Genomic DNA, 24,329 nt, shown 5'->3' with positions numbered 1-24,329 from the left:
ATCGCAAATCTCTTCTGTTAGAGTAATTAAGTTCCTCTCTTCAGTTTTTAGCAGGGAAGGTAACTCCAAAGAACTGGTTTCAGATAATGGTAGTCAATTTACTTCCCTAGTGTTGGAAACTTTTCTAGCAAAGAGGAACATTTTACACAGAAGGTCATCCCTATATTACCCTCAATCCAATGGGGAAATCGAACGATTTAACAGAAGTTTGAAAGAGAGTTTGCAAACAGCTAAACTGGAAGGGCGATTGTGGATAACCTTCACTACTGATTTCTTGCAAGCATATCGGGCTACACGACATGCCACAAATGCAAAGATCACCCACAGAGTTACTGCATGGGAAACGGATGAATACTAAACTGAACATTGCTGGATTGTTAAAGGCATGACCTGAGACCCCAACTGAGGATGATGTGAGAAAAACAGTTGAACAGAACCAAGCAAAATATAAGGCTTTCACAGACAAGCAGCGGGATGCTAAGGAACCAAAGTTTCAGTATGGTTCCTTCGTTAGAATACGAAAACCTGGAATTTTACACAAAGGGGATGATAAATTCACAGCTTCTCTTAAAATCATAGAGAAGAAGGGACCTTACACCTATCAACTTTCTGATGGACGGGTATGGAATGCTTCTTGTCTTGCACCTGCCTGTGCACCAAGAGGAGATTATGCCAACACCCAGTCTGCATTGGATGACTTCACCGTATTGCACTGGAACCAGGGCTTGAGAGATGGCCTGTCAGACCCAGACAACCACCTGTCTGGACTAGAGACTATGTTATGTAGTATTTATAGTGTTTTTAGTGTAATATTTCTGTCAACAGTATAGTGCCTTGTTTCCTATTTGTTCCTGTGGTTAGAACAACGTTTATTGTAATTGGGGGAGTTTCTTAAGAGAAGAGGGAGTGTGGTGTTTTGATGTTGCTTGTAATTATTAGAATTGGGAGCACTGGCTGTTGGGAGTCTGAAAGGACAGGAAACAGGGAGGAGGGGGGGAGGAGTTGAAGAGGCTGAGGGAGAACTACTGAGGGTGCAGCAGCAGCTTGGAAAAGAGGTTTCCACTTTAAAAAATAAAGTCCTGTTGAAGTTTGTTAGTATCTTGCCTGGCTACTACAACAAAAGTCGCCCCCCCCCACCCTTCACTATACATTCTCTCCTCTGAGGTCAGAGTGAGCCTCATTGTTTAAGAGCAGGATTAAGGCCCTGATCCCAACAGGGACAGAGCATCTCCTGCGGGGCAATTATTAAAAGAGGTCTTTGTATATAAGGTCTTTTAGAATGGAAGCCCTTCAGGGATTGAACTTTTCTTGTCTGTGAAGCGCTGAGTGCACTGTTATTACTGGATGTTCCAACTCCCCATGATTAATATTCCCTCTCTGACAGTAAGCCCAGGCTTGAAGAATAAGCTTCATTTTTACTCCATTCTGAGCTCTGCTGTGGAGTTTATCTTCACACATCAGCACGGCAAGGAGAGCCAATGAACGGAAGGCATAGCTGCTAAATCTGTTTCCTCAATGTTTGCTTTGGCTCTCAGCACAGGAAGCCTAGTGTCATGAAAAGGCAGAAGAAGGAGCCTCTCTACCTCCAAGGAGATAATCAGTCAGGAGCAGGCGGAGTTGGGGTGGAGGAGAGGTGGGGAAGTGGAAGAGGGAACAGAGACACTGGCTGGCAAGGGCATGCTGTCACAGAGGGAAGCTCCCCACATCTGCAGCTGGTCTGACAACAGGATGGATGGAGTGAGCGAGCTGTGCGAGCGATGAAAGCAAAAGCTGACATGAATTGTGTTGGGAAGACTTTTTGTGCCTTCGTGCTGCTCACCGTCACTGAGGCCATGGTACCAATGGGTAAGTTGGACTTCTCTTTGGGACCAAGCAGCTGCTATGGATCGAGGCAAGGGGAATGTGCTAAGATGTTTCCTTCATGTAAATGCTGTACTTATCAGTGCTGCTTTCATTAAAGGACACAGTCGATAATGTATTGTTACTGGCATGTTAGACCTGCACTTCATCCACTACATCTGCCTTTGATCACTTATTGTCACTAGAAATGTGCCCTGTGTCTGGTTTACTTAGCAACTGGGACTGATTCAGTTAACAACATTATCAGCTGCCAAAAGACTCTTCCCTGTGTCTTTAAATTCCTGTCGTCCAAGAGGCTGATTTATTTAACAGACTGTAGATCACACAGGGAATAGCGTGTGCAGCCCCATCTGTGAACCCAAAGTCTTAGCCGGGGCGGGGGGGTCTCTTCTGGGTTTTGTTAGGAAGGCTGGTCATAGCTCCCATGGCGGAGGGTGGAGGTCATAAATTTCATTCTGAGCACTGGTGGGAGATCCTATTAGAGAGTGGCAAGTAGCACTGAGGATCCATTCTGAGAGCTGGTGGGAGTTTTACCATAAGGAACACCTGTCAGTGTTTGATCAAAAACAGCTTCTGTAGTGAAAACAGTATCATCTAAGGCCATGCTTCCTAACCTTTTAGGTCAGCTGTCTCAGTTTTATTAGCCTTTTAGCTGCTCCAGCTACTTCCACCAGCTCCCACTCACCTGTATATATAGAGCTCATGATCTTCCAAGCCCCACTCTCGTGAGTGCAAGGTGCATCCCTTGAGCTCACCACAGAAACTCATCACTAAAGCAGGGAGAGGCCGTCTCATGCACCAGCCACAAAAGCCTGAAGTACATGTACTGACAGTGAGAACTGGTCTATTGTGCTGAGCTTTTCAAACACAGGCTCCAAAGATAGGTTTCACATCTCTAGTGCCTTCCATCAGAGGAGTTCAAAACATTTACAACCATTGTTTAATTCAGCTTCAGCACCCCTGAGAGGTTAGGTTAGTACCTCGTCCACATTTTACAGATGGAAATACTGAGACACAGGAGTGTTAAGCAGCTCGTCCAAGGTATAACAGTGATCTCATGGCAGAGTCAGGGGTAAAACCCCAGGATCTTAAATAGAGCTGGTCAGGAAATGAGGATTTTTTTCTAGGAAAATTTTGACCTAAATAAAAGAATTAAATTTCATTCATTTCATTCATTTAAATTTCAGTTAAAAACCTGAAAACCTCTCAGCCACAACCCAAACCTTCTCAGCCAGAAGGTTTTTGAATTTTTTTTTTTTTTTGACAAAAAGATGAAATTTTCCATGGAAGGCAGATAAGTTTGCACAAGAACAATTGTTTAATCAAAAACCCAATTTTCCACAGAAAAACAGGAGACAGAAATTTTCCCACAGGTACCTATCCTTCAGTGCCCTGTCCCAGACCAGGCTGCTTCCCTCTCTGCATAAGGTTGAACTCAGGAGGCTGCCTCAAAGCATGTAGTAAAACCCAGTCAACTCCTCTTCATTTCCTCCATTCTGGCCTCCACTCCCTCACAGGCCACAGGCTTAGTGGGGTAGGTGGGCCCAGTGCACGTACACCCATCATGGACACATCTGTCCCCACAGAGTACCAAAATTATTGGGAGCCCAGAGTCCCAGACAGCTTCTGGGGGGGCCAGGAGTGGCTGTAAAATGAAATGATGACATTTGAAAAAGGGTGCACTTTACAGGCTCAGCCGGGCCTCAACTACATGAGCCTTTTTCTTAAATCTCCTACTGCTGCACTAGCAGCTGTTCTGCTGCACTAGTTTTGGTGACATGGGAAGCACGAGCTTAGACAAAGCGCAGGCGGTTTAACAACTATGGTGTCTAGTCCTGGTCTGGGCTGTGTTAGATCAGTGGTTTTCAAACTGTGGGTCACAGAATGGAAGGCACAGGGTCACGGTGGCTCTGGTCAGCACTACCGACCGGGCCATTAAAAGTCTTGTCAGTGGTGTTGCCCAGCTAAGGCAGGCTAGTTCTGACACCATGCTGTGCCCCGGAAGCAGCCAGCAGCTGGTCCGGCTCCAAGGCGGGGCGGGGGGCACGGGGCTCTAGGTGCTGCCCCCGCCCCGAGCACTAGCTCCGCATACACATTGGCCGGGAACCGGCCAATGGGAGCTGGGTGGGGGGTGCAGTGTCTGCGGGCGAGAGCTGCACAGAGCTGCTTGCGTGCCTCCACCTAGGAGCTGGACCTGCTGCTGGCCGCTACCGGGGCACAGCGCAGTCCGCAGTGCCAGGACAGGCAGGAAACCTGCCTTAGCAACCCCGCTGCACTACTGATTGTGAGCCGCCTGAGGTAAGCCTGCACCCCAACCTCGTGCCCCAATCCCCTGCCCCAGCCCTGAGCCCCCCCAACCCAGAGCCCCTTCCTGCACCCCAAACAACTCATCCCCAGCCCCACCCAAGAGCCTGAACCCAGTTGACATTTACATCATTCTGACCAAGGACTGTTGTGCTTGAATCAGTCTCATTTGAAAACCTCAGCAGTAAGGAGGTTTGAAAATAGCATCCTGACCACATACAATATTGTATTTTCTTTAACTCTGACATATGAGTGTGGATGTACACACTGTTTGAAAACTCACCGCTCTTATTTTTTGTTTTTGAAGACGTGATCATTCAAATGTACAAAAAGGGCAGAAAAGTCAGAGCCCTTATTATTTTTCATATGGCAGCTTCATTATTAGAAAAATCCAAAGAAATTATTATGTTAAAAAACCAACTTCAAAACAATTATGAGTGAGATTTTTAACTGCACAAAAGTGAGGGCATTAAGGACAGCACAGTCACCTTAACTCTGCCAGCTTGTAACTATAAATTACAACAGGGTCTTTCTTTAAATGATCACAAAACATACCGTAGGTAGTCAGACACATAAAATCCTACATATTTGCATCTATGATTCCAAGAGAAGGTGCAACTTCAACATAAACAAACAAAACAAAATGCATTTTAGTCCTTTCACTGGAGGAGGAGAACTGAAATTTAGATTGAGTCTACGCAGCATCATATAAAATGCTCCATGTTCATTTCTTCAGTGAGAAAAAAAATCAAAGGCCCTTTGTAGCTGTTTGGTAGGCAGTATGTCACATTTAAGCCATGTGAGGACTCCCCTATGCTGGAGAAAATACTCACTTGTCTGCTTTAGTGCCCATTGTACTACTGGAACAGCACTTAGTGAGGACTAGTGATCTAGCCCCATAATTCTGATTTTCTTGACTTTGTCTGATTAAAATGTCAGCCTCCATAGATTTTAAAAAAAAATTTCCTGCAAAGTAAAAAGACAAAAATAATTTAAAGTAAAAAAAATAAAATCTATTTCAATAAGTGAGAAACACACACACACACACACACACACACACACAGCGCTCTTTTTATATGAATCTTTAAATGGAAGGAATAGATTTTTCTTCAAAGGTTGAAAATGGATTTCCTCTCTGGACTGAAAACAACCAGGACACGTTTTGGCCTTAAAGGGAACTATTTCTGAACGTTATAAGCCAATAAAAATGCCATCTCAATTAGAACAATAATGGGAATGGTGAGGGTGAAATTCATGAGCCAGGCTGGAGTAAAAGCTACAGAGGAGTTTGCACACTACGGCTGGCTTGGGCCCCCACTCGGATCAGTCCTTGCATACTTCATCTGCACAAAGCCTGATTAGAAGCAGTGTTAGTGTCATAATAAAAGCATAGATTCAAATCACAAAGCCTGATGTGGGCAGAACACAGGGAGGCATCCGTGTGAGTAAACATCAGATTTCTTCTTGTGTTCCATCAGCTTGCTTGGTGATGTACAGAAAATGGAGACGCAGACCTTGCCTTATAATAGTTTACAGTTTAGGGGCCAGATCCTCAGCTAGTGTAAACTTTTAACTCCATTGACTTCAATTCAGGTATGATGATTTACACCAATTGAGGACCAGCCCTATGTGTTGTGGAGGATGAACGATTCCAACCCCATGACACTACGCTGGCTGTCTGGATGACAGACCCATGTTAAAGTGGGGCCTTTTTTCTTTTAGCCTTTGTCTTGATTAAAACATAGCCAACCTTTCCTAGCCTAGACATGGCCTCAGGGTTGAGTTATGTGCTTCTTACATTGCTGAAGTATCACTGGAAGACTCCATCCAATAAGTAGTTTTTCAAGGAGGAGCTGAAGAAGAGAAAGAAGATTCTTTGGTGCCCAAGTAGAAAGAGGGAATTCCAGGCTTTTGGGGTGGCACGGAAGAAGGTGTAAAGAAAGAGGAGCGTTTAGGGGTGAGGCTTGGGCAGGTTAAATGGAAAGAGAAGGTAACAGGAAGAAATAAGAGCAGAGAGTTGGGCAGGTGCAGAGTTGTGTTTAGCCTGGAAAATGAAAACAAGGAGTTTGGATGTACGTGTATTATTTAGCATTCTCAGTGAGCTCAGCCCAGTACAGTACATACAGCTGAAGTCATTCCTTGGCCTGGAGAGTTTACGGTCTAACAATAAACACATCACAGATAGGCTACGACAACGAAACTAGAGGTGGGGATGACTTTGTGGGGAATGACTTAGTAATTTATTAGTAATGAAGAGAAGAAGCCATCCGGGGTGGGGGAGAGATTCACCCAGACGAGTGACATGGTAACAATGGCAGAAGCAGAAGATGATTACAAGGGAATGAAAGGAGAAGCTGGGAAATGAGAAAGCAGGGAGTTCATGTAATGGAAACAAGAGATGACTAAATAAACTAGTGTTAGCATGACAGAGATAGGGTGGGGACCATGGGTTTAGAGAAATTGTCAGAGAATCAAGAGTCTGGTTGTGGGGATGGGAATGGGGAACTGAAGGTGACAGCAAGGTATGAGTCCACACCGTCCTTATTTGTGCGTCATTCCCTTCAGCAAGCAACTGAACCCTTACCTCCTATATCTCACAGCTGCAGGGAGATCTACCCAATACACTAATTTGTTATTTTTACTAGTAGTACATACCTATTCTTACAACTGAAAAGAACAGGCTGGTGTTCAGAAGATAAGTGAGTTTCACAAACCCTTTGGGCCATGATCATTCGTGGTGTAACTCCATTCACTGCCATAGAGTTATACCAGGGATCCGCTGTCTGTCTGTTATGTTCTCCCACCCCAGCCTTGCTTAGTGTCACAGATACTCAGTGACAGAGTATAGATACAGAAAAAAGACTATACGTATTCAGCATATTACAACTGGCCTCTTTCAAACTGCAAATATTGCCCCTTGAATTGCATCATAGTGTAACTCATGTAACATTCATTCCAGGATGCAATCAGTCATCTGCTTGTGGTATATCAATTGTGAGTTTGTTATACCACTAATCTGAATATGTTATAATCTGTTGCGTGTGGGGCTATGCACTGAAAAGTTAAAGAGGGTGTTGCTGCAGGAAATCAATGTACAATAGAACTATCTCTGAGCAAAACTGTCAATCTCCTTAGAGGGCAAAATCTCTTAAAAAGCTTCAGTTTCTTAAAGAGGCTATTAAGGAAATTAAGTATTCTCAGGGCATGAGATAAAAGTTCAGTCATGGATATAAAACTGAATTTCACCAATCTGAAATCTACTCAGTATGAAAAGAGTTAAAAGTCTTTTCAGGTTCTACACCTGCCCCCAAGACCCCCTGTGGTTTTACAATCATATTTTCCTATTTTTAAAAGTGTTTCTCTCTCCTTTTGCTGTGTGAAAGATTCAAAGATACAGGAGAAAATGACTAAGTCACTGATTATAGATGAGAACCAGTGAAACTGACTATACCCAAAGTGCTGTCAAATGCACAATGTACACAAACGAAGAAAAGGAGAGAAAAATATTTTTCCCCAATCGCTTTCAGTTACCGTAATCTTAGGTTTTGCAAGAGGTAGATGACAAATTTTCAAGACTACATATGACTTCTAAATTGACTGTGTCTCTTTGAAAAAAAAACCCCAAAAGGAGGGGAAATGGCCCACTTTAAACAAGAAAAGCTGTAAATAGTGGGGTGACCTAAAAACCTATACTAGGATCACTGCTACGGAACCTTGTTTAATATTTAATGACATTGTTTGTTGGATTAATGACTGACTTATTGTTGAACAGGGAAGTGGCAACATTTAGAGATGGTACAGAAATATTCAGGTGAGTCAAAGTTAGAGAATATTGAGGGACTTGAGAGGTTTGGAGATCAGGGCTCAGACTGGGGGAGAGGGGAGAGGCAGTATTCTTCCAAGCTCTACCATAACATAAGCTTCACCCACATGAGTCTCCATAATGAAACACTACTCACACTCAATTTTGTGCACAAAATATGATAGTGCAGCTCTCTGAGCTGCACTAGATTGGGCTCCTTGAGCTTGACTTCCCCTCAGTGGGGCCCATAGGCTCTGCTAAGCTCCTGGGGCCGAGCAAAAAAAAAAAAAAGAAAAAAAAAGTGGTGATATCTCCCAAATGTCATGGACATGTGGCACAAAAATGAGAAATCACTCACAGTAAGTTATGATCCACTGTCTCCTTTCTTACTCAGGGAATGAAATAGTTGACATTTAAATTATCATCCCTGAGTGAATGCCTCAGTGAGATGAACAGGACACTTCACACCTGTCAGACTCGTAGCTACACTAAGGGGACTATAGTGGCACAGCTGTGGTGCTGTAGCTATACTGGCGTAACCCCAGAGGGTAGATGCAGCCTACAGCAATGGAAGGGGTTTTCTGTAGCTGTAGGAACACCACCTCCCTGAGCAAAGGTAGCTAGGTCAACAGAAGCATTCTTCTGTCAACCTAGCTACATCTACACCAGAAGTTAGGTTGGCATAGCTACAGCACTCAAGAATGTGGATTTTTCACACCGCTGAGCGCGCCAGCTATATCTGCTTAAATATAAAGTTTAGCCCAGGCCTAAGAGATAGAGAAACATAAAAGGACTAAGTGATGTGCCCAGGGTCACAGATGAAGTCTTTAGCACAGTCTGGATTAGAACCCCCAGAGTCATGCCTCCTCATCCTTTGCATGATATCACATTCCCACTCAGCTCTCCGTTGCAACAATGCTCGCTGTGTGTGAAGCATCTTTTAGCCATTTTGAACAGCTTGTGAAGAGGTGGATTGTCAGCAACCAACCGGGTAGAGACTTTTTTTATTTTCCCTCTGAGTTAGTAAGCTAATTTGAAAGTTATACTACTATTTTTCCTTATACAAAGGTTCTCAGGCAAGAAATTCCACTGGATCTGATATGGAGCCCAGCCAAGAAAACAATTCATGTGCTGGCAAGAAGCAAGATGTACGAAGTCCAGACCTCCCTAATGGTAATGTTTGAATGGCCATCACTAAGGGGTTAGGAAAAAGAGGATGGCCTGGTGCCGCACAGTACTGGTATAACTCAGAGCACTGAGACAACCATCACCCTGTGAGGGATTGGGAAGGAGAAGTTAACCCCATACTTGGGGCTGAATTCTCTCATCCTGCCCCAATATCTCATTATTATTAATCATTATTTCTATTATGGTGGCACCTAGGTGCCCCGGTCATGGAGCTGGGCCTCTCCATGCTAGGCACTGGACTAACACAGAACAAAGAGATGGTCCCTGCCCCAAAATGTTTAAAATCGAAGCGAATAGTTTTACATAGAGAATCTTCATGGGGTGAGAGAATGGGATCCTCGGGTTTTTAAGGCTCTATGGGTAGGACTGCAGCCCATGGGCTGTAGCAGCATCAAGGCCTGCTGGATCCCTGCTATACAAGGGGTGGGTTTGGTTAGAGATCCACCTACTAGACTCCTCCTTCTACTGGCATGCCCATAACTCACACCTAAAGCCCCCAGCTCAGGGATTAGTGATGCAGCCAATACCCTCCCAATGCAGGCTTTCTGTGGCACAGTAGAACCACATAAGTCCCTCTGCCTCTCAGGGGTATGCCTCCATCAATGGAAAAATTTATCCCCAGCTGCTATATGGAAACCAAAAGCATTGTGGGGGGCATGAAACATGCCACTGCCCCATGCCACCGGGGGTTACACTGCATCACCAGGAGCTATAGAGATTGGGAATAACCCTAAACGATGGTGATTATCAGGCCCCTGGATGATAAACAGGAGCGACCAGGGTTTAACCTTGGGGATTAGAGCCACTTTGTCACAATTTCAGGCTGAAGGGATTTCCCTCTTTCATGTAGGTGGGGTAGGTCATCAACTCAGTGTCCTCATATGAGCCCCCTGCCAGCAAAGAATCATAGACCCATAGAGTTAGAAGGGACCTCAAGGGTCATCTAGTCCAGGGGTGGCCAACCTGAGCCTGAGAAGGAGCCAGAATTTACCAATGTACATTGCCAAAGAGCCACAGTAACACGTCAGCAGCCCCCCATCAGCACACCTCCGCTCCCAGTGCCTCCCGCCCACTGGCAGCCCCGCCAATCAGTGCCTCCACTTCCCTCCCTGCATCAGCAGTGACATGCAGGAGGCTCTTGGAGGGGAGGACTGAGGGCATGGCAGGCTCAGAGGAGGGAGTGGGAAAGGATGGAGTTGGGGCAGGACCTCTAGCAGACCCAGGAGTTGAGCAGTGAGCACTCCCCGGCACATTGGAAAGTTGGCTCCTATAGCTCCAGCCCTGGAGTCGGTGCTTATACAAGGAGGCACATATTAACTTCTGAAGAGCTGCATGTGGCTCCGGAGCCACAGGTTGGCCACCCCAGATCTAGTCTAACCCCCTGCCAAGATGCAGCATTTGTTGTATCTAAACCATTCAAGACAGCTGGCCGTCCAGCCTCCTTTGGAAAACCTCCACTGAAGGAGTTTCCACAACCTCCTTAGGTCTTGTGAATAGTTCCACTGAAGGCCAATGGAACCACTCCAGCTTAAAGCTAAGCATGGGCCTAAAGGCTTAGCTGAATCAGGGCCATTGTGAAAGGACATTGTGAACCCCCACATTTATACGTCACTGTGTCACGTTTGGTAGTAGCAAGAAGTGCAGTGCCAAACAGCAAGTGCGATTCAGCATTCCCAGGTTTCAGAGTAGCAGCCGTGTTAGTCTGTATTCACAAAAAGAAAAGGAGTACTTGTGGCACCTTAGAGACTAACAAATTTATTAGAGCATAAGCTTTCGTGAGCTACAGCTCACTCATCGGATGCATCCGATGAAGTGAGCTGTAGCTCACGAAAGCTTATGCTCTAATAAATTTGTTAGTCTCTAAGGTGCCACAAGTACTCCTTTTCTTTCAGCATTCCCAGGTGACCTCAAGCAAGCAATTATGCCTCACTGCAGGTATACATCTCGTCCCCTTATTCTCTGTGGAGGAGCTTGCCAATCAGAGGCTCTCCCCACCCCTACCCCCGCAAAGTAGAAGAGACCATGTGGTTATGAGCCTGATCACAGAAGCACATGAGATGGTCACTGAGGCACACAGGGAAGTGGAGTTCATTCCCCTACACCATCTCTAAGGTCTTGCCTAAACTGGCATTTTCCAGGAAATCTCCTCACATCGCATTGCCACCGTTGCAGTGCTATCAGTGACAACAGCAAGAATATTAGTGTAGACCAGCCACAAGTGTTGGGACTTCCAGAGAGTCTAGACTTGAGCTGAGTGACTAAATGGGTTTTTCAGTTCAGTGGCTGAACTGAAAAACGAAAAGTAAAATTCTGTTTGTTTCAAACCCCAACTGATTTTTTTCCTCATCAAAATGAAAAAAGTGAGGGAAAAATGGTGTGGGTTGAATGAAAAATAAACAGTTTATTTCTAAATGAAATGTCAAAACAAAACATTTACACTTTTTTGAAAAAAAAAATCATTTTTTATTTGGCCAAAACTATTTGACCCGAATTCACAAATAATGTAGTATTTACCAAACAAAGTTTGCCCAGCTCTCGTCTGTTCCTGTTCTGACCAGGGTTAAATGACATGGTGGTAAAAATATGCCTATGGCCTATCTGTACTAGTGCTCACACCATGTTACTACTGGCAGTAGAGCAACAGAAAGAAATTTCCCAAGAAAAAATGTAGATTAGATAAGATGTAAACATTGTGTAGCTCACTGAGGATCCAGAATAAAAGTTTCATCTTCTGTAATGCAATAAACACATCCAGAAAAGTAATTTAGGGAACTAAACAGGTTGAAATTGTCCTTTTAATCAGAGTTGAAGTTTTTGTGATAGACTTATGTGGACATAATATTTATAGTCTAATAAATTTGATGTTACTTGGTGATGCTGATGATTCAGCCATGAAAATGAGTTGTACTGGACTTCATATGGATTTTTACCAATATAGCTGTGCCAATATAAACCCTAGTGTAGATGCAGTTATCCTGGAAAAACAGTCCAACTTTGAAAATAGTTTCTATTCAACATATCTTTCTTCCTCTACCCTCCCGAGGCCAAATTCTGCCCAGCTACACTGGAGTAGTACACCGAATGCATCCAATGAAGTGAGCTGTAGCTCACGAAAGCTTATGCTCAAATAAATTTGTTAGTCTCTACGGTGCCACAAGTCTTCCTTTTCTTTTATATCCAGAAGAGTAATTCTAAAAGCAGATGAGGAGAAGGGAAATTCCCTATTTGTTCTCAGCAATTGCAGGATAAATTTGCTCAATTTAGCAGTCATAGGATTTTTCTAACTGCCTGCTCCACAAATTTCACCTGGGATCTGAAAATGCAGCTGGGTTCTTTGTTCCTCTTCTTCCACCATTGATGGTAAAGACTATTTCACTGGAACTTAACTGAGAGTTTTGTCAATGCTCAGTGAGGGAGAATAGACTCCAGCTCGCTCTCCTGTGTCTGTATGGGCTTTGCAGGCCTAACAGGAGTAGAAACTCATTCTTGTCAGAGAAGTGACCGGATAAATATCAAATACAAACATTCAAATTTGGTTCTCAATAACATCAATGTAAATCTGGCATAACACCACTAAAATCAAAGGACCTAATTCAGATTTACTCCAGTATAGCTGGGCAGAATTTGGCCTCGGGAGGGTAGAGGAAGAAAGATATGTTGAATAGAAACTATTTTCAAAGTTGGACTGTTTTTCCAGGATAACTGCATCTACACTAGAGCTTACATTGGCATAGTTATATTGGTAAAAAATAATCACACCCCTATCTGACATAGCTACCCCAGCATAAGTTTTACGTGTAGACCAATCCTTAGCATACAGCTCCTGCAAAGATTTTCTGATTCTGCTGAGTTCCAGCTATTTCAAGATGGTAGCTTAACTCCCATTATGGATGGAGCAGCAGAAAGTGGTTCAGAAATGTCTAACTTTTCCTGATTTGTGCTTATGTCAAAGCCAGTACAGAACAGGCACACTACTAATGTTACTCCCTCCCATTCGTTTGCCTCACAATTACTGCCAAAGCAAGGGGGAAAAAAAGAAAGTTACCCCAGGAGCTCCTCCAAATTAGCTGTGCCTTGCATCTCAGTCAGGCTCCACTCCGCAATAACTTCTTTATACTGAAACTTGGCAGTGATTGCAGTAGGGAAGAGGTTCTATGGAGTATGAGAGCAGAGAGGTTAATCTTATGGACTGGTGGCAAAACCAAACGTCAGGTTATCAGTCACCGTTTAAAGCTATGGACACAAGGAGATGAGTTTAGTATCTGCAGAGGTGGGATCATACTATGGAATATTCTATAATACTAGAGATGTTACCCCCAGAGCTCCAAGGTTATGATGACACTCTGGGTGACCTTTTCAAGTATCCTTCTCTTCCTACATCTTGTCTAGATAACATCAGAGTGTCTAATATAGCTGGTTCCAGCATTGTTCTGACCTGTGGTAACATTTCAAGGGAGAATCTGGTAGCAGTAATATGGAAGATAAGACCAAGGAATGGAAATCACTGCACACTGGCATTCAGATTTGATCAGAAAAAGACAGACAGAACAACTTGCAATGAGAGAATGGATTGGAAATCTAGCCCTGAAACTGATAGTGCACTTCAGATTCGGCAAGTGACACTCACAGATGAGGGATGTTATAGCTGTGAAACTGTAAACAGCGATGGAACTTTCAATCAAACCTACACTCTGATTGTATTAGGTAAGTAACAGGCTGTGACATTCTTAATTGTCTACACAATCAGATTCATGCCTGACACATAAACCTCCCCTCCTCTTAGAATGTTGAGAATATAGGCTCAGGGAACTCCAAAAACTAAGGAGTTTAGGAAGTCTGCTGGGTTAATCCCCTTATGTGAATTCATTGTGGTCTCTCCTCACATCCAACTTCTTTACATTCTGGTTCTCTTTTCCCTCCTCAAACCTTTCTCCTCATTTCTATGGCTGGAAAGGTTGGCATGAGCTATTTTTCTACCTGATGTTAACATCAATCTTTGGCTATTTGGTAGAGGGGCTTCTGTACAAACACCCCCAGCCTAAGCCATCCCCCCATGAAACTGCTTTTAAAAAGTTAATTTAGGCCCAGATCCTGAAAAGTATTTAGACTCCCAACTTCCACTAATTTCAATGGATGTTAAGAGCCTAAATGCCTTTGAGGATCTGAGCCTTTTAGTGCTTGTGAGAAATTCCAGAATGACAGTTCTGGAGACTGAAATCCTCTCTTCACAGAACATGTATAGCAAACAAGTCAACGTACCTTAAACCTTTCTTAGTGAGGCCACTTTTAGGAATAACGATAGTTCAGTCCCCCCATGTTCAATATTTCTTTGGTCTCTCTTCTGAGACTGGATGCCCATTGGCAAGTGTAAACCAAGTCTGTTAGCACCTGGACTGAGGTCAACTCAGTTCACCTACAGCGGATAGTAATGACTTTCAATTACTGCAAACCTGATCTGGTTTAGAACAGATGAGCTACAAGTAAAAGGCTAATAGAGCCTATTACCAACCCCCTGGGATATCCAGATCTTCCTATGCTACCCCTGTAACATTTCTGCCTCAAACATAAAGAGGCTATTTGCTAGGAACATCATTAGTGCATTATCTTGTGCACAACAAAGGAGGATGACTGTGGTGACCCACCTGACATGAGGGCAGTAACTAGATCAGAATACTGAAAGTTGCCCAGGTAATTTTGGAAAGACTATATTAAATGATATAACCATAAGAATTTATTACTGCAAAATTGACTAAAACAGAGGGGAAGAGAGAGACAAAGACACACCAAGGATAAGAAATATACCCACACCCCTGTGTTAACTACTACCTGAGATCAGCAGCAGATGACACATAATGTAGATCAGGATCCAGGAACTTTTTGGATATGGGGTTTTGGATACAGGCCCATTTCTTCACACCATCCCTGAGAAAACTGACATGAGTGGGTGAGATTGTTAGGAGTCATGACAACGAGACAATGCAGTGGAACCTGGGTGACAGATGAGCTCCTGGTCCCGGCCATTCACTTTGTGGGGTGGAGCTGGGAACCTTGGTCAGTCAAAACAGTTTAAGGAAAGGGCTTACAGGCATGCACCTTTGCTTACTGTGGTTCTCAGCCTTCCTCCTCTCTGCTGTTCTTCCTAGTTCCCACTTTAGCCCTCAACATTCTCTAGTTCTGAAGTGAATACAGGTTCTGTTCTTTTGTTTGTGTTCCATCTTGACAGCAGAGGGTGGATGAGATCTTATATGTCTCTAACTGAACCAGGATAAATTGCTGTGTGAGGAGAGGGTACTTCATTTCCCTAAAGCCGTGTCTCGGGATATTATCTATGGTAGTCCACATGGTACACTTAAGGTTTTCACTCACCCTCTCATCCAAGGGATACCCCCATTTCAAGAGCTGTAAGGACTCCTCCTTATCTATTTTACTGTTGCAGGTGTTTGCTATTTATTGCAATACTGTCTTCACTCTCATTCTCCTCTTTCTGCCATGTTCTTCTTGTATAGGAATGAGGAAAGTTGCCATACCACGTGCAGCAAACTAACTTCAACTCTTGCCCCTTTCTCCTGTCCTGCAGTCCCTCCTGAAGTGACCTTGACCTGTGATAGTAAAGGGACCCCTGTGTGCAAAGCAGCTGCAGGAAAACCAGCTGCACAGATCTCTTGGGACCCAAACGGAAATCCCAAGACTGAGCTTGAAAAACACCCAGATGGGACAGTGACTGTGCTCAGTATATACAGCCCCAAAGAGACTATTATAACCTGCTTTGTCTCTCATCTGGCTCTGAACACAAGCCAATCCAAGGAATGCCAATCAGGTAACAGGACACATCTCTTTTCTCTATTTAGTCTTCATTCATAACTGATAAACTATGTGCTCCTCTGTTCAACAGCTCCAAAAAATATTAGTGAGACTGGTGAGAGTGTGGCAGGGACCTTGCAAATTCAACTGACAGTTTGCTTCTAGAGAGGGAAATCTATAAAGACTGCAGAAATGCTCTCTACATTTTAAGACTGAAGTGAGACCTTTTTCTTGTCTCCTTTCCATACAAATGTCTAAACTGGGGGACTGGGTCAGTTAGGGGACTGTACAATGGCTATGGAGCCTTGCACGGTGATGTCACCAGGTCACATCTGGCCCAGCTTGGTAGTGACCAAGAGTCAGTGACTTATGAGATATCATGACTTGGGCCATGAAGACTCAACTATCCTACTCCCTCCCTGGAGGTGCTCCCTTTAGGTCAAGGTTGTGGTACTTTATTGGCAGTGGGAAGGCATTGATGGGACCTGAGTCACAATTGTCACTTGCTTGTATGGACAAGGCGTTCAACTGAAAGAGAAGCATAAATAAAATTTGTTGGGCTGCAAATACGAATCCTGCCACCGGGACTGTGAAAGGAGGAGGGGAGGAGAGCACATTCTAGTGTCTAGCCACCTGAAAATGGGGAACAGTCTCATAATCTGAACGGTAAATGGCTATTATCTGGACTGTTATTTATTTTCCTTGCTCTTTTGCTTTGAAGTCTTACAAGAGATAGCTTGAATGGTGAGATATGCAGAGCCTACAGAGCAACATGTATTATAGTGCATGATTGGGCATTGGGAGATTTGGGTTCCGCTTCCAGATTGAAATCTCCAGGCATGACCTTGGACAAGCTATTTAACTTTTTTGCCTCAGTTTCCCCTTCTCTCAAGTGGAGATACTATTTATTTTACAGGCAGGCTGTGAGATTTAATTAATGTTTAAAGCACCTTGTGATCCTCAGGTGGACACAATAAAGGAGTTGATCAGTGAGGAAATAACTGAAATGGTGATTCTCCCTATTTAGAAAATCATGATTCTCTCTTATTAGACATGTTTCCTCAGTATCTCACCATCTCTGCTGGTCTCCTGGGCATCCTCTTCATTTTGGCTTTAATTTTCCTCTGTAAGCTCCACCGTGGCAGGTATGTATGACATGGCACTAAGGAATCATTTTGTCTAGAGCTGAGAGGAAACTTAAGGTGTTATTTGATATCAGATCAGATGACATCCAAGCATCTCTGATTTTGCCACATTCACAGATGTGGCATGATGCAGCACAAAGAGGCACGATGTATCTAAGTGAATGATACACTGGTGGAGCGGGTGGGCATGGGACACAAGATGCCACCTCCTGACTCCAGGGAAACTTCCTGTCAGTATGGAGAGTTGGCAAAGTAAAAGTTGTTCTCTACGTACTACAAAATATCTCAATCTGCTTCTTCGAGCCAGCAGTTTGCGGGATTCCCTACCAAACAGATGTCACCCTGCTCTGGAGGACGGAGCAAGACTGTCCTGTCAGAAGGTTAATAAAGCTGAATCAAGCAGCAGAATCTTTATTCCTTTGTTGCATGCTGCACTTCAGTTCCATCAGACCTTGCTTAAATGAGTCAGAGGGATGCAGTTCCAGGGTAAAAGAACAGGGAGCATTGTACTTAAATATAGACAATTTGTAACTGGGACGTTCTTTTCCTGGTGTAGGTGGTATTCCAGGAGAACCCCTCACTCAGCTCCTCTCCCCCGTACTCCAAAGTCCAACTGCTTAGCCTCATGTCCTCCTCCCTCAGAAGAATAAAGCTTATTCAGGGCAAAGTTTTTATCCATCCAGAGGACCTTGTCTCCGCTATTCTGCTCTCCCAGTGGGCTCAGGGTTCCCACAAGCGGGAGTAGGGACTTCACAAATGTAGAGTCAGGAGATCAAAACATCAGAGTCAAGTGCAATGGTTCTGAAACTTTTGTACTGGTGACGCTTTTCACACAGCAAACCTCTGAGTGTGCCCCCCTCATAAATTAAAAACACATATTAAATATTTAACTCTATTATAAATGCTGGAGGTGAAGCAGGGTTTGGGGGTGGAGGCTGACAGCTCATGACCCCCCATGTAATAACTTCGCAACCCCAGGGGTCCCAACCCCCAGTTTGAGAACCCCTGGTCAAGACCCATCCAGTGAAGGATCTGAGAGATGACATTTAGCCCCCTTCTTGATGACTTGAGGAAGAAGGGGTTCATTAGTTGTGGATTACAGATTCTCTCAAAAGCAGAGCCCTCCTGCTCCAAGATGTGTGGTCTCAGTGGCCCAACCTAACACTGAAGGTAGAAATTATTATACTTTTTTTTCCTGTCTTTTTTTCCTCTTTTCCTTTCCACAGAATTTGTTATAAGTCCCAAATCCCTGAGACTGCTCTCACACACAACCTGCAGGTAAGGAAGAGAATGTAAGCCAAGATGTCACTAAATCTGAGATGTGCTCCCAAAGTAACTCAGAAAAGTTTTATATATTAAGGGAAGCTGTCAGATTTTGGCTCTCCTTACTTTCTGCAGGTGCAATTGTGTTCCACAAACTGTCACTTGACAGAAAGCAGGACAGAGTCCATCTGCACTCTGAATATCAAGATTTGGACTTGTAATATGGGCCTGTAGAGCACTACCACAATCAAGACTCAAACTAGCATTCTTGTCATTCAAAAAGCAGCAGCTCTGACAATTCTCCCTGATCATGCCAGGAAGAGCTGTGCTGAGTATAGCTGTGATACACCTCATGGTTTTACAGCAAAGTGGCTGGGGAAGGGGGTTGTTTTGAAAGTTTTTCTTATTGATCTAAATGAGAAGGAACCTTTTTTTAAAATTTACAAAAGGAAAGATGTCATGTAACAAAATGGACTGTGAATCTCAAAAAGGCATTAAGTTCTGAATGGCCAGATCTGTAATTTACATACCATTTACATACAATTTAAGGCTCCTTTATGGCCAGAGCAGTGTAAAGAGTCCTTAGTGAAAATGAGAGTCAGACCCACAATTTAACAATAGTTAACTCTGATGTGATCAAATCATGTTACAATACAGGTGAGCTGACTAATAAGGACAGGAGAGGGAAGACGGGTCAATAGTTAGCATGCTAGCCATGGGCTCTAGTGAGCTACGGTCCTTTCTCTACCACAGACTTCCTGTGGTGACTTTGAGCAAGTCACTTAGGCCCAGATTTTTAAAGGTATTTAGGAATTTCTGCCCTCAGCATTGCAACATCTAACTGATTGAGGCACCTAAGTCTCATTTTCAAAAGGCATTTGGGCATTTAGGAGCCTAAATAGGATTGATTGTTTTTGCTGCCACATTAGCATAGATTGGAACTTAATGTTATTTTGTAGTTTTAGCTCAGTTTATTATTATTTATTACTGGTTTACAAAAGAACCTCTAGGCACCAACTGAGATCAGGGCCCCATTTTGTTCAGTATTGTACAAAGACATAGTGAGAGGCAGTCCCCAAAGATCGTATAGTCCAAATAGGTAAGAGAGACAGAGCACTGATGAGAAAACAGAGGTGAAGTAAACATCTCCAGTTCAGTCAGCAGGTCAGTGACAAAACCAGGTACAATCCCAGTTTTGAGCCCCACTCCATTGTGCTAGGCATTAGACCATGCTGCTTCTTGATGGCTCTATCTGTAAGGCCGACATGCCATCAACTGTTTCCATAGCATCATCAGCCTGTGATCATTCATATATCCGTGGAGCCCTGCTCCCTGTGTTTCTTACATTTAGGGGAGGGGAGACATGTTGTTGCTCAGTTCACACCTTTTTAAGATTCCAGAAAGAACTTTTATTTCCAAACAAATCCAGTCCCGGTGCTCATGGTTATTGCCTTTGATTTACTAGGATAGTAATGAGCAGCAGGAGTTGGAGCCCTATGCCAGCTATGTGCAGAAGGAAAACACAATCTACAATACAGTGTATGAAGTAACAGTGAGAGAAGACCTCCCACCAGGGCTCCAGTCAGAAAAGTGAGAATCCAGTTGGGCCCGACTCACTATCTGTGTGAAGAAGGGGAACAGGTTGCAGGGAAGATTAATGATACTGGATTCCTTCCAGAAGAAGATCTCCATCACCAAACACTTTCTTCACGGGATTCTGGGAGCCAAGGATCTGCATAACCACTGGATGCCTCCAAACATATCTGCTTGCTGATCAATTCCTCTCGTTTCCTTTTCCCTTTTTGTTGCCCCGTCCCCATCCTGGGAATTAGCACTGTGAAGGACGGAGTGACCTGCTGCCATTGGTTTCAACATGGACAGCTCTTGTGCTCACAGGTCCCTACTGGCTGCCCTGACTTCAGCAATCCAAACATCTGACATTCGCTTATAGGCATTAGTTCTGTGTCACTTTGGGAGTGGGAGGAGGAGTGAAACACGCACTGACCAAGTCTACTGTAATAGTAAGGGCACTGGTCACTAGATGATAGATCAGCTGGGATGGGAGATCAGCTGAGTATCTCATTATCCTCCCAATCCTGAGAAGAAGCACTATCTATTGAGGAGGTCCATTGGGTAGGAGGATGGTTCACAGACAAGCTGAATAACTTGTCAGGTCTCCCATTGAACACAAAATGTTTTCTATAGTCTGTACTAAGTTACAAGTCATTCTCAGGAGTCTTCCCATGGTGAAATCTACTCCTTCAGGGAGCACAGGCATTAACATACTGCAATAGCATAATAGTCCAGTCACTCCATTAATCTGTTTCTAACAGTGGCCAAGGCAAAATGTTTCAGGAAAAGAAGCAAAACACCAATAATGCATCTACTGGGATTGTGCAATAATGGACCAAGCCAGGGTAATTTCTTCCTGCCCTCAGCTGGTACTCAGTTTGTTTTGAAGCATAAGGCTTGCTGGCCCTTGTAATATTTATTTTAGCTAACGTTAATTGCAGAGGGTGGTTTCAATTATGTGCTGAAACCTTTCCTTGAATCTCATTAAGCTATTTTGTCTAAGTATAATTGCAGCACAAGTTTAATTTACTTCATATAAAAATAAGTTTATCCATTTCAAACATGTTATCTTTTAATTTCATCAAAGTGCCTCTTGTCCATGTGTTATGGACAGAGGTAAATAGGACAAGGCAGTTGTCTTCTCTACCAGTGTTTTTCAACCTTATTGGTTGGGTGAGCCCTTATTTGAAGTAAAAAAATGTCATGACCTTCTTACTTTACTATAACAGTAAGAGTAAAAAAAGTATTAATGCTAAGCCTTTATGATCTGTTTGTGTGTACTTATTGAGAGGTTGACAGAGGCCCCCTGACCTTGAAGGGTAAGGGTGTGTGGGCTGGAGGGGGAGGAGGAGGAGGAGAGAGAGAAGATTTTCTTTGTTTTTGACTGTAATACAATTTTCAACATCTCGTGATCCTCCGATAGCCTTTTGTGACCCTCCTGGTTGAAAGAAACACGGCTCTCAATTGGTCCCCTTTCCAAGCTTCTGTAAATATCCTCAAACCTTTCCTCCTTGGAGAGAGCAACCCCACTCCTCAGTCTTCTAAACACACCTGTTGCCCTTCTCCATTTCTGATGTGTCCTTTTTGCATGGAGGTGGCCAGAGCTGGACACTGAATTCAAGGTGAGAAAGTACCTTGGCTTGGAATTTCCCAGGAACCTAAAGGAGTTTAGCACCCAACTCCCAATGGATTACAATGGGACATGGCCACCAAACTCCCTTGGGCTTCTTTGAAAGTCTCAGTGATCTAAAAAGTGACATTGTCATAATGATCTGTTGCTGTCTTAATATAGCCAGAGATTCATTCCCTTTTTGCCTGCCACTGGGTATTGAGCAATCATGCTCACTGCATTGTCAACAAGACCAATTTTTTCCCCTTGAGACTACGGCTGTTGTAGGTCAGAGCCCAGCAGTGTATAGCAGATTGCATCTCTCAATGTACACTATCTTGCGTGTGTCTATATTGGATTCCACCTGCTAGCCTGTTGCCCAGTTACCTAGGTTTGTTAGGCCTTTCTGGAGTTGTTCATACACTTTCATGTGCTTGACTAAGTCAATTTATTTTTTTCCAGGCCCAGTCTGTTTTTTCTCACTCTTTCTGGCTCTAGGTTACGAAGACTATCCTTTTTTTGCACAATAGCCATGTCTCCCACAGCATCAGAGAGCTTAGGTCAGAGAATCTCACAGGCTGCTTCTGCAGAAGGCAGCACTTGGCCTCCTGACCTTGGAGATAACCACATCCCTCTGGGCCTCATGCCAGCACAGCAACTTGTCCCCCTTTGTAGTGCTAAATAGGAATGCTGCCCTGTAGCTGCATGATTGTTTAATCCAGGCCAAGACTTAATCAAACCTTGTATGGTAAATTGTACAGCGCAGGCTCTCAGCTTTACTCTGTGACCTGGAGAGCCAAGACTCTTGACTATCCACATGTGAGTTAAGCATCTTTACTACACACAGGTCCTCTCTTTTCTCTGATGTGAAGAACATCACCAGTTTGGGGTGGAGTTTCTCCCTGCTCTTTTCCTCCGTCACTAGTGCACCCATCCACATTCCTTTCCTTGCAGTTCAGTGCCACTGTGCTGAAGCCACCCTCCAAGCAAGCAAGGGTGTTACATTTAATTCTGCTCAATTCACTGTTACTTTGTGGCTCAGCCATGTGGGCTTCCTAAACCAGCTCAGATGTGGCGGAGTCACAAAGGGAGACACTGCTTTTTACTGTTGTATTAGATCAGTGGTTTTCATTTTTTTCATTTGCAGACCCCTAAAAAATTTCCAGTGGAGGTGAAAACAGGGGGGGTTGAGTGGGAGTTCTGTTGGAGGAGAAGGTATTTGTAGTATTTGTGTGTGTAGAGGCTTGTGGGGGCTTTGTGCTGGGAGAGAAGCTGAGCCCTGATTAGGGCGCAGGGCTTCTCTGAGTAGGGGTCCTATAAAGGTAGCCAGTCAGGCAGCAGCACAGACAGCTGCAGCGGGACAGGAGCCAGCAAACAGAGCTGTAAACAGGGGAGTTTGTATTGTGGTGCTTGTTTGGGGTTTGCTTTTGCTGGGGTGGTCTTTTGGTGTGGTTTGTGTTTCCCAGATTAACAGGACTTAGGTGGGAAGGCTATGATGGATTCGGAGGCAGCTGTGGGAGTGACTCCTGTAATGGAAGACACATTGAGGATGACTGGATGTGGAAGCTGTGGTATGTACATGATCCTGGAGCGGGGGACCTGGTAAGAGTTTTGTCTGCATGAAATGCCGTCTGATAGAGCTGATGGAGGAAAAGATCCGAGGTTTGGAGATGCAGGTGGAAAGTCTGGTTGAGTTTAGGAAGGGGTTTGAGCAGATGATGGAGCAAAGATATGAGGTATCTGAAGGGAAAAGCTCAGACTCACAGATGGAAGCAGGGCTGGGGAATTTTGAGGGGAGACTGGGTGAGGTAAGTGGTCAGTGGAAGCATGTGACTAAAAGAACCAAGCAGAGGAAAAGACGGGCTAGTGAAGGAGAAACAGAGCTTAGGAACAGGTTTGCAGAGTTGGAAAATGAAGAAGGGGCTCAGCAGGTAATCACTGAAGGTGGAAGGGCAAGGAAGAAGAGAAGAGAGGCTAGTCCTGTAGGAAAAGGGGAAGAGTCAAGGGAGACTACACCAAATATGAGCCCCAGGAGGATACAGGATGGGTTGAAGAGGATTATAAGGGAAAATAGGAATGGAAAGAACTTGCAGCCAGAGGGAACAGGGGAGAGACTGGAGAATAGCACTGTCACCAGGAAAAGGCAGGTCTATGAGACTGGGGACTCTTTATTGAGAAGAATAGACAGGCCTGTAACTAGAGCTGATCCAGAGAATAGAAGGGTGTGCTGTCTTCCGGGTGCTAAGATACGGGATGTAGACCTGAGGTTGAAAAGGATCCTAAAAGGAGTGGGAAAGAATCCCCTAATTATCCTTCATGTGGGAACAAATGATATGGCTAGATTCTCGCTGGAAAGTATTAAGGGAGACTATGCTAGGCTGGGGAAGACGCTTAAGGAAATCAAGGCTCAGGTGATCTTTAGTGGGATTCTGCCTGTTCCTAGAGAAGGGCAACAAAGGTGTGACAAGATTATGACTGTCAACAGATGGCTTAGGCAGTGGTGCTATAAGGAGGGCTTTGGGATGTATGGCCACTGGGAGGCATTCATGGACAAAGGACAGTTCTCTCAGGATGGACTTCATCTGAGTAGGGAACGAAATAGACTTCTAGGATGGAGGCTGGCACAACTGATAAAGAGAGCTTTAAACTAGGAATTTGGGGGAGATGGTTGGGAGATGTCCAGGTAATCTCCATGCCAGATTTTAGCATTGAGAGGGAAGAAGACGAAGTAAGAAAGGATACAGCCGTGGGTAGGAGAATGTATATGAGGTGCAAGGGCAGTGTG

General features: G+C 44.2%; 1 protein-coding gene and 1 long non-coding RNA gene across 5 annotated transcripts in view; one reads left to right on the top strand and one right to left on the bottom strand.

Annotated features, from left to right (window-relative positions):
• Positions 1 to 21,191, top strand: part of CD200R1 (CD200 receptor 1) — a 53,361-nt gene extending 32,170 nt beyond the window's left edge. The window contains exons 1-7 of one of the 4 annotated variants that reach the window (XM_038390952.2): positions 1,284 to 1,845; positions 9,035 to 9,139; positions 13,544 to 13,858; positions 15,732 to 15,971; positions 17,007 to 17,100; positions 18,327 to 18,378; positions 19,829 to 21,191. In XM_038390952.2, the coding sequence (XP_038246880.1) occupies positions 1,758 to 1,845; positions 9,035 to 9,139; positions 13,544 to 13,858; positions 15,732 to 15,971; positions 17,007 to 17,100; positions 18,327 to 18,378; positions 19,829 to 19,957 (1,023 nt within the window). In that variant the 5' untranslated portion in view covers positions 1,284 to 1,757 and the 3' untranslated portion in view covers positions 19,958 to 21,191. Of the gene's footprint in view, positions 1 to 1,271; positions 1,846 to 9,034; positions 9,140 to 13,543; positions 13,859 to 15,731; positions 15,972 to 17,006; positions 17,101 to 18,326; positions 18,379 to 19,828 lie in introns of those variants that run through there. The other 3 variants (XM_038390971.2, XM_038390982.2, XM_043511846.1) reach the window with 3 other exon arrangements.
• LOC122459537 overlaps positions 3,162 to 24,329 on the bottom strand; it is a 101,838-nt gene continuing 80,670 nt past the window's right edge. Inside the window, exons 2-3 of the long non-coding RNA XR_006280299.1 lie at positions 4,998 to 5,130; positions 3,162 to 3,505 (exon numbers count right to left, since the gene is read on the bottom strand). This is a non-coding gene — a long non-coding RNA (uncharacterized LOC122459537). The remainder of the gene's footprint in view (positions 3,506 to 4,997; positions 5,131 to 24,329) is intronic.

Source organism: Dermochelys coriacea, chromosome 1 (genome assembly GCF_009764565.3).
Source record: "Dermochelys coriacea isolate rDerCor1 chromosome 1, rDerCor1.pri.v4, whole genome shotgun sequence".
NCBI lineage: Eukaryota > Metazoa > Chordata > Testudines > Dermochelyidae > Dermochelys > Dermochelys coriacea.
Note: the sequence above shows the minus strand (reverse complement) of the source record. Positions and strands in the feature narration are given on the sequence as shown.